Source organism: Frankliniella occidentalis, unplaced genomic scaffold, assembly GCF_000697945.3.
Source record: "Frankliniella occidentalis isolate FOCC.00 unplaced genomic scaffold, Focc_3.1 Scaffold228, whole genome shotgun sequence".
Lineage (NCBI taxonomy): Eukaryota > Metazoa > Arthropoda > Insecta > Thysanoptera > Thripidae > Frankliniella > Frankliniella occidentalis.
Window position 1 is genome coordinate 258,559 of NW_026267354.1, and position 17,288 is coordinate 275,846.

Genomic DNA, 17,288 nt, shown 5'->3' on the forward strand with positions numbered 1-17,288 from the left:
GACATTGGACGACCGCCAAATATCTGTGAAGACCTCGACAACCACGGGAAGCTAAGGAATTCGTGGGAAGACCAGAAACGTTTTGCGTTACAGAGCAACAAAATCAGTCGAGGGCAAATAAGAGTGGACGCGGTTTCGCAAAAGGGAAGGGGTAGAATCAGCATCAGGGTAAAAATGCCAAGCAGAAGGTATGTTGAGCAAACTGTAATCTCAGCATCGCTTAAAAAAAAGGAACCCTGATTTCGAATCAGGCATAGTCTTTGATGCTGGAGAAATTGTGTGAATACCCCACCCCAGCCCGAGCGATCAGGGCTCCGGTAAAACTTAGCAGCTTTTCGTGCTTTCCTCGTTTCATAAGTGCATGTTAATCAGGCGCGTAAAGACCCTGCCCGTACAGCTATAGTTGGCTGTTAGTATGCGCGATGAAGCCGAAACGCGCAAGGTAAAGAAGTCAATCTGTCGCGGAGAGAAGAAGATTAGACAAACGACAGAGGCTGGCCGCCGACTCCACCGCGTTTCCCATTTTACTTTAGCCACGTTCGCGCCCCGCGCCCGTCCTCATTTCGTGTTCATTCGTGTTCGTTGCGCGTTCTTGCTGTGTCCAACTCGCGTCGTCCACAGAGCTCTGCAAAAGTCAACTCGTCGACTGACCGAGCTCGACCGGGAGGCGGTCGAGGCGGTGAGAGGTGAAAAGAGGAGCACCCACTCTGTCTCCCCTCCTCACCCCTCACCTGCACGCGGTCGGTGCCGACCAAGGTGGGTCCGTAGCCACCTTGGTGCCGACCACCTGCCGGTCGAGCTCTGTCGGTCGACGAGGCGATTTTGCAGAGCTCTGGTCGCGAGGAGGAAATCACTTGGGTCCGTAGCGTACGGGCTATTTCTGGTATTTCTCGAGTATTTCTCCTGCAATTTCGGTTATTTCTTGCCTATTTCGGATTATTTCAGGGCATTTCGGAGTTTTTCAGGGGTATTTCGCGACTATTTTACCGACTATTTCGCGTCTATTTCGCTCTATTTCGCTTTTATTTTAGACTATTTCGGGGGAATGTGTACGAACTATTTCGCAAGTGATTTCCCACTCGTCTGGTCCCGTACGCTTGCTTTGAACGCCGCGGACGGGCTCGGGCCAGCGCAACTATTAGTCTTTTTTTCGCGTCAGAGTGACTGCCGTACAGTGCGCGTTCCGAGGGTTCCCAGTGTCCGGACTGGCCGGAAACGTGAATTATGGAGACTTCTTTAAAGCGTTTTGTAGGTTGGAATCCCATCTTCTCAATTTTACTTCTCGAAAACTATCACAGAGCGCCAATCATGATAAGTAACGTCAGAATCAGCGTTTCTCAGTATTTTGAACGATATTTGACGGGAAAAGCCCTACGCCGCGGAAGCCTCTAAGTCTCGGTTAGCGCACCTAATTGCCTAGCCTAGTACCCTACCACTTTCTCAACTGACGTACCCCGCAGGTTATTTTTCTGTTCCTCGGTAAACTCAGGAAGATACTGCTCATCTCCGTGAGCAACCTTTAGGGTCTCCTTCACTACGGCTGGGTAATCGCCGTAGATAAGCGGGTGGAGCAGGAGGCCAACGTCGAACATGTTGGCGCGGTGGGCTGCGAGGATGTCGTCCCACTCGCTGCTGTTGGGCCTGTTGAAGAAGGTAACGGCGCCGAAGCCCAGGACGCCGCCCTGGCTCTTTTTGTACTTCTGCTCGTACAGGCGATAGGCAGCCGCGTGCGCCAGAATCGTGTGATGGATGCACTTGTACATGTTCACGTTCGCTGGGGTGTCGCCCTTCGGGGCGCCTGGAGCCAGGCCACCGAAAAACACCATCATGCACTGCATGTTGGGCTCGTTGATTGTCACCCAATGTTCTACCTGTAGAACGCACGAGGGCCGTTACTGATCGTTCTCTGATCAAAGGCGGAGACCCACGTAACAGACGCCGCGATTTCTCACACTAAACACTGTTACGTGTTGCGTTACAATTTCGCCGCTAAGCACCTAGCGTACATGTTGGCGCGCCGTCGCACTGACAGATATCCCTAAACGGATTAACCATACACATAGCTGCCCGTAAGCTGGCTTTGGAGATTTTTTTTTTTTTAAGTTTGTCGCTTAGTTTTCTAGGGCGAAGTAACCGGGAAAACACGACTGAAATCCTGGAAATCTTGACAACGTATCAATAGAACGGAGCACTTGCACACTTGCAGGTGCACAGCTGCAAGTGTTTTACTACGAAGTTGAAGACTTGGTAGTAGTCAATTAGCAGGTGCTCACATATTTTATCAGTGAAAGCAATAGGACTATAGTTGCAAGAAAAATCTAAGAATGTTTTCTTGTGCATTTGCAATAACATTTTTGATACAGTGCTGTAACCGGCTTCTTTATCGCTTAGCCAACGATAAAGTTGTGTCATTATTACCTCAGCGCCATATTCGAGGAAAACAAAGTCTGCGAAATCGGCGTAGGCCTTTATCATCTTGTCACTTAGCCAACCACCGACCTCCGACTCCAGAGCTTGCGGGTGGTCGAAGTGATAGATGGTGACCTGCAAAAGCGGTTCACTTTCTGTTACCGGTAATCAAATTGGCATGAGTTCGTCAATCTAGTCAAAACTCCAAACAGTACACAGGCGTTTTACAGAACTAAACCAGAAAGAGTCAAATTTGGCGGCTCACGCCGTGTCCTCACATTTTCCCTCTTGCCCTCCACCCTTCTCCCCCGTGGTCTCAACCTCAAAGTAAGGCAATTTCGGCTATAAAAAGGCCCTGTATGTAGGCAACCGACAGTGCACGGCTCGCATTATCAGCTGGCCTTTAAACCGTGAACCGTGCCTGTAAACTTCCTAGTTTACAATTAAAATGTGATATTGTACTATCTTCGGATTTCCAATATATCCAGTAAAATACTTCGGACAGGCCACTAATTGTAACTGTTGCTAGGTTCGTCTTTAGTGGACGAACCGTCACTGGTTTTCGCCAGATCGACTTACTCATAACGGATAACAAGAATCAGTAACCTTTACTCTTTTAACAGGACACTTTGGAAATAACCAATCAGTTAGCTTAGACTTACCATAGGTTTCATATTGTTGGCTTTAATCGTCTTGATCACATTGTGGTAATGTTCGACACCTTTGTCGTTTTTTTGTGTAATGTCCCCGTTTGGGAAAATTCTTGCCCAGGAAATGGAAAAGCGGTAGACGTCAAGCTGAAATAAAGTTTGTCGTAGCTTCCCAGTTATTGTCAAAACGATATGGCAGCGTCGTTCCGTTCATTTCAAATTTATCACTTACGTTCATTTGGGCTGCAAGTTTTATGTCTTCTTCGTATCGCTCGTATGAGTTACAAGCGATATCACCAGTCATGTTGATAGGGTAGTTCTCTTTATGGTACATGTAGTCGAACACGTTCACACCCTTTCCTGCCGAAATAAAGAATAAGGTCGCAATGCGTGTTTTCAGTCCGATAACCTGAAGGTTAGGGTTGACCTATTCTCCGTCCAATACCTTCTGTCAGTGACACGTTAGAAACACTCAGCCAGAGCGGATTCCTGCCAGAGGTGTGGCCGGCGCTAGATTTGAGCATACTCTGTGCGAACGCCGTCCAGTCGTGGACGCATAACATTCGCGCCGACTACATTCTCAGCTCTCATCGGGCATCCACTCTGGCTCAGTGTTTACCGTCGCCGCTCAGTGAGCGGCAAGTCCGGTGTTCGACTACCGAGCGGGCCAGGCTAAGAGTTCAAATATCGGCTTGATTTCACGTTTTCATTTGTTCGCTGCCCCCCCCCCATTATTTCGCGTCCTGCTCGCGTTACTATGGGCTTCATTTCGCCTTCTATTCGTGTCGCCGACACGAAAAAGAGACAAATAAACACGCACGTAGTCAAGTAGTTGCATCCTCTTGCACCAAAGAAGGCCGAGCTGGAAGGTCAACAGCAGGGGTGGAAAATCGAAATTAAATTATTGGTTTTACTCCTTTTTGTTCGGAACAAAACGTTTCATTCTTTCGGTTTCGTTTCGTTCGGAACGGAACAAAACCGACAATTTTTGCAATAGTTTCATTCGGAACGGAACTGAACCAAAAGAACAAAACATTTGTCACGTGATAAGCGGATCAAAACCTTTAGTTCCTGGTCACTTGCCGGCGAACAACAGCAAGGGAGTTGGGGGAGGGGGCGTCAGTATGACGTCACGATACTCTACCCTCTTCCAAAAACACACACGCCTGCGTGAACGCACGCACACACGCATAGACGTGCGTGGGCAGATGCGTGCGTGTCACGTGCGTGCGCAGATGCGTGTGTGTCGCGTGCGTGCGGAGATGCGTGCGTGTCGCGTGCGTCCGCAGATGCACGCACACGCACGCACAAACACACAAGCACGTAGATGCACGGACGCAGAAGCACACACACGCGCGAATGCAACAGGTCATAGTAGGCACCGATACGTTTTGTTCTTCCAATGACGTCACCAAAAGAAAGGAACTATGTTTTACTCTTACGAACAAAAATACTCTTGGGAGTTTTTCTCAGTTTTGTTCGCTGAGGTTTTGTTGGTAGTTTAGTTCCGTTCCTTTTCGTTTTGTTCCTTGGAATAGTTTCGATGGAACGGAACTATGCAGTATCGCTCCGTTTCGATTAATTGAATGCCGATTTTCCAGCCCTGGTCGACAGAACATTAAAAAGCTACTGAGCACATAGACCCCTTTTGCGATTATTTGCGTTTTCTTGGTGTTCTAACTGCGTTCTTGAACTGAATGGAGCAGGCTCCGTCTAGTTTACTACGCACGTTTTCTAATGCATTATTTGACCTCACCTGGACACGAAACCAACGCGAAAAGTCGTCGGAGATTTTGACCCGGGGGATTTTGTTCTTTTAACCGACGCTCTTTCCAACTGAGCTACGGTGTCGGCTGAGAGCTAGCACTCAGACAACAAGCACAAATGGACAACTTGCCCAGAGAAGAGGAGCGCGGCGTGAAAACACAAAAAAAGCAGAAAGCACCACACGAAAACTACTCTATACGGCCGGAAAGTAGTATTTGACATGGTTTCCATCAATGTGAAGCCCTCATACATATCTCGGCATTTTCATAGCCCTTCGAAAAAAAAAAAAAAACTCAAAATACGATTTAAAACACTTTACTGGGGGTTATGAGGATTTGTTTTCGACTACGCTCCGCTACTCTGGGTAAGTTGTCTATTGGTTTATCGGTGATTCTAAGCTGCACCTATTGGTGCGTACGTTAACGAAAAATGACGATTTTACGGTCAAAACAATATTGCTTAGACACAAACAGATTTGTAGGTTATATTTGTACAAAGTTGCGCATACGTTTCATTCGCACACATTTGTGCGAAACGAGATGTGTGCGCAACTTTATGCAAATAACGTTTGCACAAAAAACTAGAAATACATTTAGTGTGTAGTTTGAGAACTTCTCATAGCTCCGTTGTTGTACGTAACCAGACGTTTTCTGTCTGTCAGTCTGAACGTGCTTACACTGGTACTAGAAGTGGTTAACTTTACACGTCACCACTTTGTGGTCTCACTAGGTTATACGTCAATTGGTGTTTAAACTTTCAACACTTCCTAAAAGTCTCGCAGCTACACACCACATGCTTTCTATTGATAGCATTTAACTGTGCCGAAGTGTGCAAAATTTAAGCGTTTACAAAACGCCTAAAATTTGCTTACCACGCAAGTGTGCAACTTGAATTAAACACCATGTGATGTGCGAAATCATAACTTGCACACGTTGGTGTCCAAATTTTGCAAACTTGTTTTACCAGTGTACGTTAGCCTTTTTCATCCAAAAATCGAAATCCTCATCGGTGACTTATCTGATAGCAAATTTGATGCTGAGAACGTTGGTCACTGTCCGAACGCTCTGCGACATCGGGAACCCACCGCGCAACGGCGTTAAAGATTTGGGCCCGCGCGGGCCCCGAGTCCAGGGGCAGCGCTCAGGTGGATGCTACAGCGGCGTCGCGCGGCGCAGGGGACTCATATTCACATTACACGTAGGGTGTCCTCTATCGAACGCGACGTGTCCGACCGCGGTGCGATGTGCCGTTCGGGCTAGCCAGCGAGTACAAGTTGGCCAAAGGAGTTAGGCCCTTGGTAAAATCGACCGATCATTTTGGATGTTTAATGGACGAAGAACCCTCGCCAAGTGTCCCCCACATCGGCCCCAAACACCAGTATCAATACGCCCCTACGCCAACCGTCCAAAAAATGAACAGTTTTAGCTGAGTGGCAGACAGCGGCGGCTGCTCACTGTTTGAAACGCGCGCGCCGGGAGGAGTAGGGAAAGGTTCCCCACCAGCTGCGCTCTACCAATCGCTTTCTAGGTTAAACAACCACCAGATTTAGGGTCTAGCTTTATAATTTCGACTTTTTTAACCGATATACTCTAATGCATCAATCAGAAAGCGATTGGTAGAGCGGCAGCTGGCGGGGAAGCTTCCCCCACTCCTGCCGGCGTGCGCGTTCCAAACAGTGAGCAGCCGCCGCTGTCTGCCACTCAGCCAAAACTGTTCATTTTTTGGACGGTTGGCGTAGGGACGTATTGATACTGGTGTTCGGGGCCGATGTGTGGGACACTTGGCAAGTCGTCCGTAAAACATCAAAAACGATCGGTCGATTTTACCAAGGGTCTAACTCCTTCGGGCAACTTGTACTCGCTGGCTAGCCCGAACGGCACATCGCACCGCGGTCGGACACGTCGCGTTCGATAGAGAACACACTAGGGTACGTGTGATGTGAATATGAGTCGCTTGCGCCGCTCGACGCCGCTGCAGCATCCACCCGCGCGCTGCCCCTGGACTCGGGGCCCGCGTGGGCCCAGATCTTTAACGCTGTTGCGCGGTGGGTTCCCGATGTCGCAGAGCGTTCGGACAGTGACCAACTTTCTCAGCATCAAATTTGCTATTAGAAAAGTCACCGACCGCAGAAATCCGAGAGCTGCAAGCTCAAAATGAAACAGGCTAGTGTACGTCTGTTTGACTACAATACAAATTTTCAGCGGGGTTCAGAGTTTCAAAGTCGAAATTTACCGTTTGGCAGCGGGCGGACAACATTTCAGAAAATTGTTAGCACAAACAAGAAAAGTCAACTCCTTGACGCCAATAACTCACGACCTACACCACTATAGTCATCCAAGACAAACGTCTAGCTTTCCAAGTAAGGGCAAAATAGGAGTCTACACTAGAGAGGGTGAGAGGAAAAGCGAGACCTTAAGCTGGGACGACTACTATCTTGAAGCGTCTTTGATAATCGATGGCCACTTTCTAGCGGCTGCCGCATCCAAAGCTAGTCATATCACGTACCACCACAGAACATTGAAATAGACCCGTTTTCAAACTCACATCCCGTTTGACGTTCCTCAAATATAACTGACCTACACACGCAGACTTACTTTTTTAACGTTTCCCTTCATTTGTTATTCACGAAATAGGGAAGTATAAACGCGATTTTAAAAGAACCGCCTGTTATTTTTTTTTATTTTTTTTTTTTGCATAATAAGGATGCAACAAGTGCATGTGAAAAGCGTCGTCGTCTGCCCCATTTGCAAATCCCCCCGCGGCATTGCGTCCGTTGCACGTGGTACCCGACTCCTCCATAAGGCGCTCACCATCCTTGTCCCAGGCGCCTTCTGTTTGGTAGGAGCCCGTGGCGACGCCCATAAGAAAGTTCTTGGGGATCTTGTACTTAGGGTCGGTCTCAGTGACCATCTCGGGGGCGTTGTCGGCGTCCGGCAAAACGGCCTGCTTTGAAGCGGGGTTTTCGAAGATGCGTGCCCGTCCAGGTGCGAGGAGAGCCAAGGTGGCCACTAGAGCCAGAGTCGCCACCATCGTTGACAGAATGACGAGTCACTACGAAGTGCGGCACGTAGGGTTTCAGACAGTCAGATATAGGCTCAAGCTGTGCTATATCCTTTCCACTTGAGCTTACATCTGTGCGTCATCGAGTGCTAGATAACAGCAAACCTCAGCACATCTGGGTGGACCAGTAACACGGTAAAAAATACTGTCTGATTTTTTAAGGAAAAAGATAAACTTTTGATGAACTAGGGTAAGATGTCCTATGATGGCCACCTTAAGAATGGGCCTGCCCAATGATGGCCACCCGTTTTTCTTGTAATGTAGACAACGATGTGAAGTAGTTTGGCGTATTATGCCCAAGTAGGGACCTCACTAGAACACTACTTTAAGGCCAAGATTGTAAAGTGACCAGATAGGCTGGAAATCGAGAAAAGTGGCCATCAATGGGATAGTGGCCACAATAGGGCACCTTACCCTACAATAGTTTGAAAACTCATTAAAATTGAAGGAAATCTTTAAAAAATGTGGCATTTCCACTTATATTTTTTGAAAAGAATTGCTCCGAATTTGACTTTTCCTTAAAAATAGGAAATTTCTGAAAATTGCCCCTTTTTCCTGAAAAACAGACATTGTGTTTACTGTCGACTGAGTTAGCACATGAGCGCAACCAAAGTAAAAATAGTTAATAATGTTCTTTACATTCCACAAATTGCTATGGTGTGTCCGAGGGGGCGGCAAGTCGTATTCTTATGTGTACAAGGTTTGACGTACCCCGATATATCCGTGTAAGTACTCAGAACGTTCTTGAGGTGAGTTTTGGTTGTACTCCGTCTGCACCGCGATCCTTCACCAACGTACTCCAGCTGAACCCTGGTGTACTTAAGCTGTACTACGTTTACTCTGACGTAACCTGCTGTGTACACTAAAAATAACAGTTGCCGACCCCTCGGCTCAGAAAATTACTGGTGCAGAAGACGAATGCGCAGATTGAGGAAGAAGTGGTCATAACTAAAATACTGCTTCATGGGCCTTGCTTTTGAACTGCTTCCACACAAACATGAAACAGTCACTTTGAGCCACTTGATAGCTATAGACTAATTGTCGGTATAGGTGTTGGTCGATGCGAGCTAACGATAAACGAATTCGACGTCGGTCCAATAAGCCCCTGACACACGACAAGAATGTCGCATGGCTCTGGTTCTGATGTGTGCCCTCTAAATAATGGACTGATTCAGAGACTTGGATCCCCCATGTGACGGGCAGTGGCGAGGTGTCTCCTCGAGGTGTGGCAGATGAGTCGAGTGAGAGAGCTTCCGGTACAGTAGCACCTCGACGGTTGTCACTGCGTCATTTACTGGTAGAAGAGCGTATTCGCATCTGCCATGCTTGCACATTTCAATCTCTTGAACAATTTTAGTTGTAGGCTGGATTTCTTTCAACACGTCTGCTTAAGCTGAGACCACATTTTCGTCGCTGGGCTTCCCTGCAAGGTAGGTAATCGACAGGATTCTCGTCTCGCGGGATGGCGCGAAAGTCCGTACCATCTACCTTGCGGCAGAAACAGCGACTAGAATTTGCTCGTCCGTCGGCTCATCCTGTACGAGCCCCGCAGCGGGGTACTAAGCTAAACTTGTACGCCAGCCAAAAGAACGTTAGGCATTCACTGTCATTCACTGTAATAAATACTTGGTTGGACATTTGATATAATGCCACATAAGATACTCTATCTCGCATCACGTGCAGGGGGTTGGATTGGTAAAGGGGGGGGGGAGAAGTTGTATGTAGAGGGGGGGGGTCATCGCTCACCCTGACATTCGGACTTATTTTAGACTGCCCGCATCTCGGACTGGCCCGAAAGCCGCCCGGTTGCGAGCTTCGGACAGTTCCAAAATCTTGTTGATTTCTATCCTTTTCAGATATGTTTCGGAGTAGTCCGATACGCCCGGACTGTTCCGTAGACTGTCCGGTCTTCGGGCTAGTATCGGAATGATTTATTTTCATAAGGGCAGGTGGGTGTGGGACGGTGTGGGGTGTTACTGTGGAGCATTTCAACTATTCGTCGTCTAGGACCTCGATAGGTCGCCGATGACGACCTATGACAACTCGCACCGGGGCTTTTTCGAGTGTGCCGAGTCCATTTCCGGGGCCCTTATGCACCACGAGGGTCATACTGCGGTCGTCGACCCCCCCAAAACATCTCTCTGGTAACCCCAGAAATTCAAACGGACGACGCCGACACCGGTAATGCGCTCGGCAGATTTGAAAAAGCCCCGGTGCGAGTTCTGATGGCATCATCGAAGAGATCTGGAGGTCTCTGATGAGGTGGTGCAAAACGGACACCTCAGCACGTGTGTTGACAGATCTAGACCACACCTTTACAAGGCAAAAACGTCAGCTTGGTTTTCAAGCTGAGAATACAAGTTTTCAAGCAGATCAGGTAAAAACAAGCAACCCTCATTTAGCGGCTTGAAAACCAGTACGTTTTTCAAGCAGCTCTGCTTGAAATCCTCCAATGCGGCTTGTAATTAATTCATGACGGTCGGTCCGCCTGCTTGGATTTCGGGACGGCGGCTTGTAAAACAAGCCGAGCTGGTAGGATCTGGTTACCCCTGCTTTAAATTCAAGCTGCGTTGCGAATCCTCTATGATTTGAACCGACGCTGTTACGCACTCGTGTACGCTAAGTAGTGGAACAGCGGTGCGCATTGTGTTGTACGCCAAAATACACACTACTCTAACAAGCGGAGAGGGGTGAGGGGGGGGGGGCGCTGGGTGCACCGCTCAGGTGGGACGCACAGGTAGGCACCCAGCACGTGCCACAAAGCGCACCGCGAACAGCTCAATGAGACGGGCGCGGCGGGGGAGGAGGCAGCGCGGGGGGCGCGGTGCGCGAGATAGGAACACTCGCCCTCGTCGCGAGTCACAGAAATCTCATACAAAATCAATGGGCGCCCCCACACCAGAGTCCCAAACTGCACAACACTTCACAGAATCACAGCACAACAAATGTAACGCACAAGACGCGGGGCGGCACGGCACAATGCAAGTGGGGGGTACTCGGAGACTGGCGTCGGCGGGGGCGCGGCGCGCAGGGCTCGGCGGGCAGGACTCCGTGCTGGCCAGCGAGGTGAGGGACTGACTGACGGTCAAGTCCTCTCGTCTTCTCTCCACTCCGCGACCACTGCACTGACCTCGAGCCCCCCCCAGCAAGTACATTCCTGCCTAGGATACCCTCCCCTCCCCTCCCCCTCCCCTTCCGTAAGTTGCATCCCTTCGCAAACCTTTCCCCTCATCAGACGGTCCGAGGGGGCCCCGATTCTTCTGGCCACATCTGGTCGCAACACTTTGAACGATACCGTTGTCGTTTTAAAATGACATATGTTGTTTTAAAACGACAATGGTCGTTCAAAGTGGTGTTTTTGCCCGGCCTGCACTCACAGACGCTGTGCCCTAAAGTAACATATGCACGGTCAAAAGTATCTCAGGAGTTCGTGTACTCGGAAGACCGTATGACGAATCATAGGAAAAATTTCGCTCAAAAAAGACCACTTGCACAAAGGTGCGCTTTTTGTTCCGAAGGTTGAAACATTGAAATGAGAACAAAGAAACTCTATATTCAGAACTACGACACTCGATATTGCCTCATAACTTATCCTTAAAGCATCAGAAACCAAAAAAGTCGATTAGTTATCATTTTTTGATTTTCGATGATCGAGTGACCCGGAAGGCATGGTGTCGTTTTAAGATAACGTTCAACTTTGATCAGGTTTTAGAGGTATTATCTTTGAGGAAAGTGTATTTTTTTACTCGACAAGTTTCATTTCTTACACTTTTCTGCATACAACCATGCTGAGTTTACCCCATATTTCTCGAAGATTTGCCGTCTAAATCGTTCTCTTTACAAAACACCCCTCCAAACTGACCCAAAATCACCTGTTTTGGGGCCTTATCGGCCACTCGTCTTCTGAAATATTGACATTCATTTTTTTGGTGAATTGTGATCATTTATCCAACGCAGACCGGTCCTGAAATTTTCATCCACTTTAAAAACAAAATAAGAAATCATGTCGAGTGACCCGGAAGGCATGATGTCGTTTATAAATGACATTCAGCAATCCTGAACCGTACATGCTAGAACAACCCACGAGGTCTTAAAATGCTTCTTAGACGCGGGAAATTCCAAGCGTCACTTACGGACGTTCGTACGCAAATATCGCGGTTTTTTTCTGGTTTGGAAAGGGAAGATCTGAACAAATCGAACCGAACTAAGCTAGTTCTTGAAGTACTTTTTAGGCCCTTTCCAATGGCATTCAAGCAGACTCCGTGCGATGAGTCGTTTAGATTTTATCCTTTGGCAAGAAGGCCGTCACTGACAGACATAAAACGGAAGTGGGTTTTGACATGGTGTTAGTTTCTTTTAAAACTCAGCGAATTTAGAGGGGTTAAAAATTCGACGAGGGCAACGTCTTGAGACTAAGTCATGCAGCTATCTGCCTATATACTGTGCTTCGCAAGATTCGCCCCCGTTCCTGTGTTATAGAAGAAAAGAGCGTCACTGACGGACGCGGACAGCGTCACTGACGGACTCGTACGAATGGATTATTCGCCGACTTTGACCAGCCATAACTCCTAAACGGTTGCACATATGGGGCTCTGCAAATAGTCACATAGTAGGCAATGACAACCTTAATATGGTCCAAAAGAGAGCGGTTTTCTAGCTCCCCCCCCCCCCGCCCCGTGAATGGGGTTCAAACTGGGCACACTTTCCGTGCATTCTAAAATGCAAGGAGGGGGAGGAGAAAAACGAAAATAATATACTTTTGTTTTTGCCAAGAGGGCGGGATAACGCATCCTGCGGTAAAGTAAGAAAATCTCGGTAGACAATTTTCAATGTAGATTAATGTTCGTAGCGTCCGTCAGTGATAGCGCCCACCAGGACAGCGTCCGTCAGTGACGCGATTTTCACCCTGTTCCGACCGTTTTGCGACCTCGGACATAAAGACCAAATTTGTTCCTCATAAGAAACTTGCTATGCACTCGAAGTGTCGAAAATGTAGCTCGGCAAGATTCACCACAAATAGAAAAAAAAAAAACACCAAAATTGTCACTGACGGACACGCGTTTTAGAAAAAAAAGTTGGGGGGCTTTTCTGAAGCCCCTATGACCCCGGCACCGCTGACGAGTGGTCTTACTTGTTTCAGAAGGCCCACCATACAATATTCCAAAGAGAGCTCCAAAAATTTTTGGGTGGAAGGGCTCTTTTAACGCAAAAGAAAAAAGACTTGCAGGAGCTAAGTATTGTTCTCGAGAGGGAAGGCCTCAATCAGAGCTCGGAAACGAACTCAAGTAGAAACAGTTTTGCCAATGTTATTGCGGATTACGAAAATGTGGACCTTTGACAACACGGAGCAATTTTTGCGACGTCTCTAGCATCAATTTGAAATATCGACCACCACTTCCGCTTTTTTCTGGAATTGCCCACGCTCCCTTGGTGGGCAGAACTCGAATATTAAACTTTGGTCAATTTGGATCGGCTCATGCCTTACATATATATGTTTGAAGAGCATACTAAGATGCCTCCTTAACATGTTGGCTACCCATCCCCAGCCTGTCGACGTTGGGAGGAGGCAAGACCTCGGCCCGGGGCCCAGGGCCAGCCCCACGCCGGGATTCCCGCCCAGCTGTTTTGGCGTTAGGAAATTCACGGGTCACTAATCTCACGCCGCCATCAACAGAGCTCGTGTAAGTGACGGGTCAGTTCTTAGGCACTACCGGAGTCCTCTCCTTGATTTTTACTCAAACCCGAGCCCAATAATCGAATGCACAGGTCTAGAATTTACTGTGTTGATCTGTAAATGTTAGTATAAAAAATCTTTCGAACAGCACGTGCAAACACGCAACCGTATGCTGGGTCTGAGAAAGCATTACTTTCTGTTATACATTGATGCTAGGCCGTAGTACGGACTCTCTTACAGAAGTTGTGCGCAAACGGTCGAGCGCCTGCAAAGGTTGAGGTAGGCCAGCCCGCAATACGCGAGTACATACCATTGCCTATCCATCAGGAGGGGCGGTGAATTATCACAGGGAGTGTGGGGTTTTAGAATGCGAATGAAATTCAAGAAGGAACTCTAGGATATGGATCATGTCTTTTACTGTGACATTTAAAACACATTAGACTCAACAAAAAAGTACAAAAAAGTACAAATTGTACAATACACAACAAAATGTTCATAGAAAAAATCGAGGGGTAGATAACTCCCCTGCCAAATGTACACCTCCAATTCTGCCCAATTCAAACCAATTCAATCTAATTCAAACTAATTCAAAAGTAATTCAACTAATTCAGTCCAATTCAAGCCAATTTACATTCAATTCAAGTCAATTCAAGCCAATTCACGCTAATTCAGTAGAATAAAATCACAATAATTCAAACCAATTCAAAAGCAATTCAACCAATTCAGTCCAATTCAAATTCAATTCAAGCCAATTCAAGCTAATTCAAATTCAATTTTTGAAATTTGTACACCCAATTCAGGAGTTATCCACCCCTCGGAAAAAATAGATATATTCAAACATAAAATACATAGAAGTATTAAATTTTACAGAGCATAACAAGTTGCCAAGTGGAGCCTTCCATTTCTAGTTGGCCTTACTACACAAGGATAGTATGAGAATAAATTATCAAAATTGAGAGGCAGCCACTGGCACATCAGTATTAGAAATATCATATACATGGTAGTGATGGTCAAAGAAATTGGTATTCACGGCTCTACATATGAAGAAAAAAATTGGCCTGAGTGTGTCTCTATCAATACCTTGGTAGACAATTTGATCAATAATAGCAAAACAAGGAAAACCATCGGAATACGAGAAGTGTACAGCTGACCCCATAGCAAATTTCACACCGGACAAAGTAATCCACTACGACGCGTCCTAACAACAATGTTCTGTCTGCAGCGTGCGGATTACACAATGTTCTATCTGCAGAGTGCTGATTACACAATGTTCTATCTGCAGAGTGCGGATTACACAATGTTCTATCTGCAAAACGGGGTTAGGCGCAGCCCTTCCTTTGTGTGGTTTGGAAGTAACTGGAAGACATTAAAGCAAATCTGAGCACACGGAAAGAATCGCAAAGTTCCAATGTTTAATTATTGATTGCAAAAAGTAAAGTAGGACGAGCGGTTACGGAGTAATTAGCATTCCTTTGGAGGTGTCCCGAAACCCGCGTTTTGCAGATAGAACATTGTGTAATCCGTACGCTGCAGATAGAACATTGTGTATTCAGCACTCTGCAGATAGAACATTGTGTAATCCGCACGCTGCAGATAGAACATTGTTGTTAGGACGCGTCGACTAAGTAACACTGTACATATCACGGTCATTGACATCAAATCGATCAAGAATATTTTGTGGATCGATAACATCTCTAGTAACAGGAACAGACCTTCCCACAGAAAATTCATATTTTAGCACATCACCACACAAAAACATACAAGCAACCCTCAATTGATGCTTTACAAGAACAGTTAAAGGTAAATTGGTTCTAGAGTTAGTTGCACGAGCTACTTCTTTCAGCTCTCTGTGCTTACTGTCCCACCTTATACTAGACAAGTGCACTAAGGTCCCTACGAGCAACATTAATTCTTTGGCATGTCGACGCGTCCGTGCAACAATATCCTATCTGTTTCGCTGCCCCAAAAGGCTAGCCTATCCGTTTCGCTGCCCCGAAAAACTAGCCTTTCTGTTTTTCGGCGCTCTCTGCAGCGCTGTCTTCTTTTTATTGTGAGTTTGCCAATATTAACAATAGGGAAAAAGTAAACACTGATGCGTGTTCGTTGAAAATCAAGGTACAAATGGCAATTTTTATTTTTTTTCTACCGTTAACATTATCAAACCCACAATGAAAAGAAGACAGCCCTGCAGAGAGCGCCGAAAAACAGATAGGGCAGCGAAACAGATAGGCTAGTCTTTTGGGGCAGCGAAACAGATAGGCTAGTCTTTTAGGGCAGCTAACAGATAGGATATTGTTGCAAGGATGCGTCGATGTAACAAATGATAAAATTTAGGTTTTAAATTCTCATGACACAATTCAATATAAAGTGTATGATGTTCTTCAATTAAAACAGCTTAGTAATTCTCATCACCAGGGGTAAACTCAAGGGCAAACAATAAATCAATAATCTCACATAATTCTAGAGTTCCCAAACTGGATCACCATTCGACACTTGAAACCTTACACACGGAGTTCGTGGCGGCTCCGTATAAACACGCAGTTCCCGGGGGCTCGGTACAAACACGGAGTTCAGCAGGCCACCGTAGAGCGTCGTAACTATGTTTTTCGAAAATTTCGAGTTATGAAGTGCGTCGGATAGAGGAAACCAAGGGCTATCGATCAGCGAAAACCGCATTTCGATATGTCAATTAGTTCAAAAGTTATTCTGGTCTAAATATCCAGCGCCCATAAGGCGCAATGTAAATCCAAAACTTTGAAGCGCTATATCTCAGAAGTGATTTTCAAGCACTTACGACGTTGTACGGGGACCCGCTGAACTGCGTGTCTGTACGGAGCTGCCTGGAACTACGGGTTTATACGGAGACTCCACGAACTCCGTGTTTGTAGGTTTCAAGTGTCGCATTAGGAACAAGGTCAGCCACCATTTCTCCAAGACAGCGAACAAAACAAAGCATTTCAGAGGATGAAAAATTAAGACTATCGTTAGTGATTGAATCTCTGGTCAACTTATTAGCAGGGGGCCTGTTTCCAGACTCTACAATACCATAAGTTAAGTCTTCAACACGACAAATAAGCATTTCCAAAGAAATGTTATCTCTGTCATAAATAATAGAATTAAGCACCCGACAAATGACATACCGGGCTACCCCTTTAAGAACATCATGTTGTCGGTCAATACTTTTGTTAACAACAACTTGATGTGAATCAACAGAATTAAAAACACAGGTCTCAAACACTCCATTCAAACGCATGTTATTGGTTTGTACATCTTCTTCATAATTCTGTACAGTGCGTAACAGATGAGGAGGGACTCTGATACAACGATGAAGCAGAGTCTTATGTATTTGACAAATTCGACACGGGTAGGTTGCTGTAAAGCCCTCAGCAAATCCCAAAATGGAATGAAGTCCTAAGATGTCACCTATATAACTGTCAAGGCAAAATACAATCGTATCAAAGTCCCATTTACATTTATTTCTATCCCCCCAGTTTCTTAATATTTTAGTTCTTCTATAACCACATGAAAGATCTTGTGATTAGAATTTGCGACCGCTCGATCATTAGATAAAAACAGGGCAGCAACAAAAATATTTTTTAAAGCACTAATGAATTCTTTGGGTATGACAGGGCAATTGTAGTACAGAGTTCCAAGTTTGTGATCACCACAGTGCGACCCAATTACATTATCAGGCTCTGCATCATCGAAAGACAAATTTAAGGGATGAA

The 17,288-nt window shown here is 46.4% G+C and overlaps 1 protein-coding gene across 1 annotated transcript in view; it reads right to left on the reverse strand.

The window, feature by feature from the left end:
- LOC113214974 (uncharacterized) overlaps positions 1 to 7,940 on the reverse strand; it is a gene marked incomplete in the record, with an annotated part of 11,897 nt that extends 3,957 nt beyond the window's left edge. The window contains 5 exon segments of the mRNA XM_052272876.1: positions 1,522 to 1,871; positions 2,419 to 2,544; positions 3,072 to 3,206; positions 3,292 to 3,419; positions 7,637 to 7,940. Of these exon segments, the coding sequence (XP_052128836.1) occupies positions 1,522 to 1,871; positions 2,419 to 2,544; positions 3,072 to 3,206; positions 3,292 to 3,419; positions 7,637 to 7,856 (959 nt within the window).
- Between the last annotated feature and the right edge of the window lie 9,348 nt (positions 7,941 to 17,288).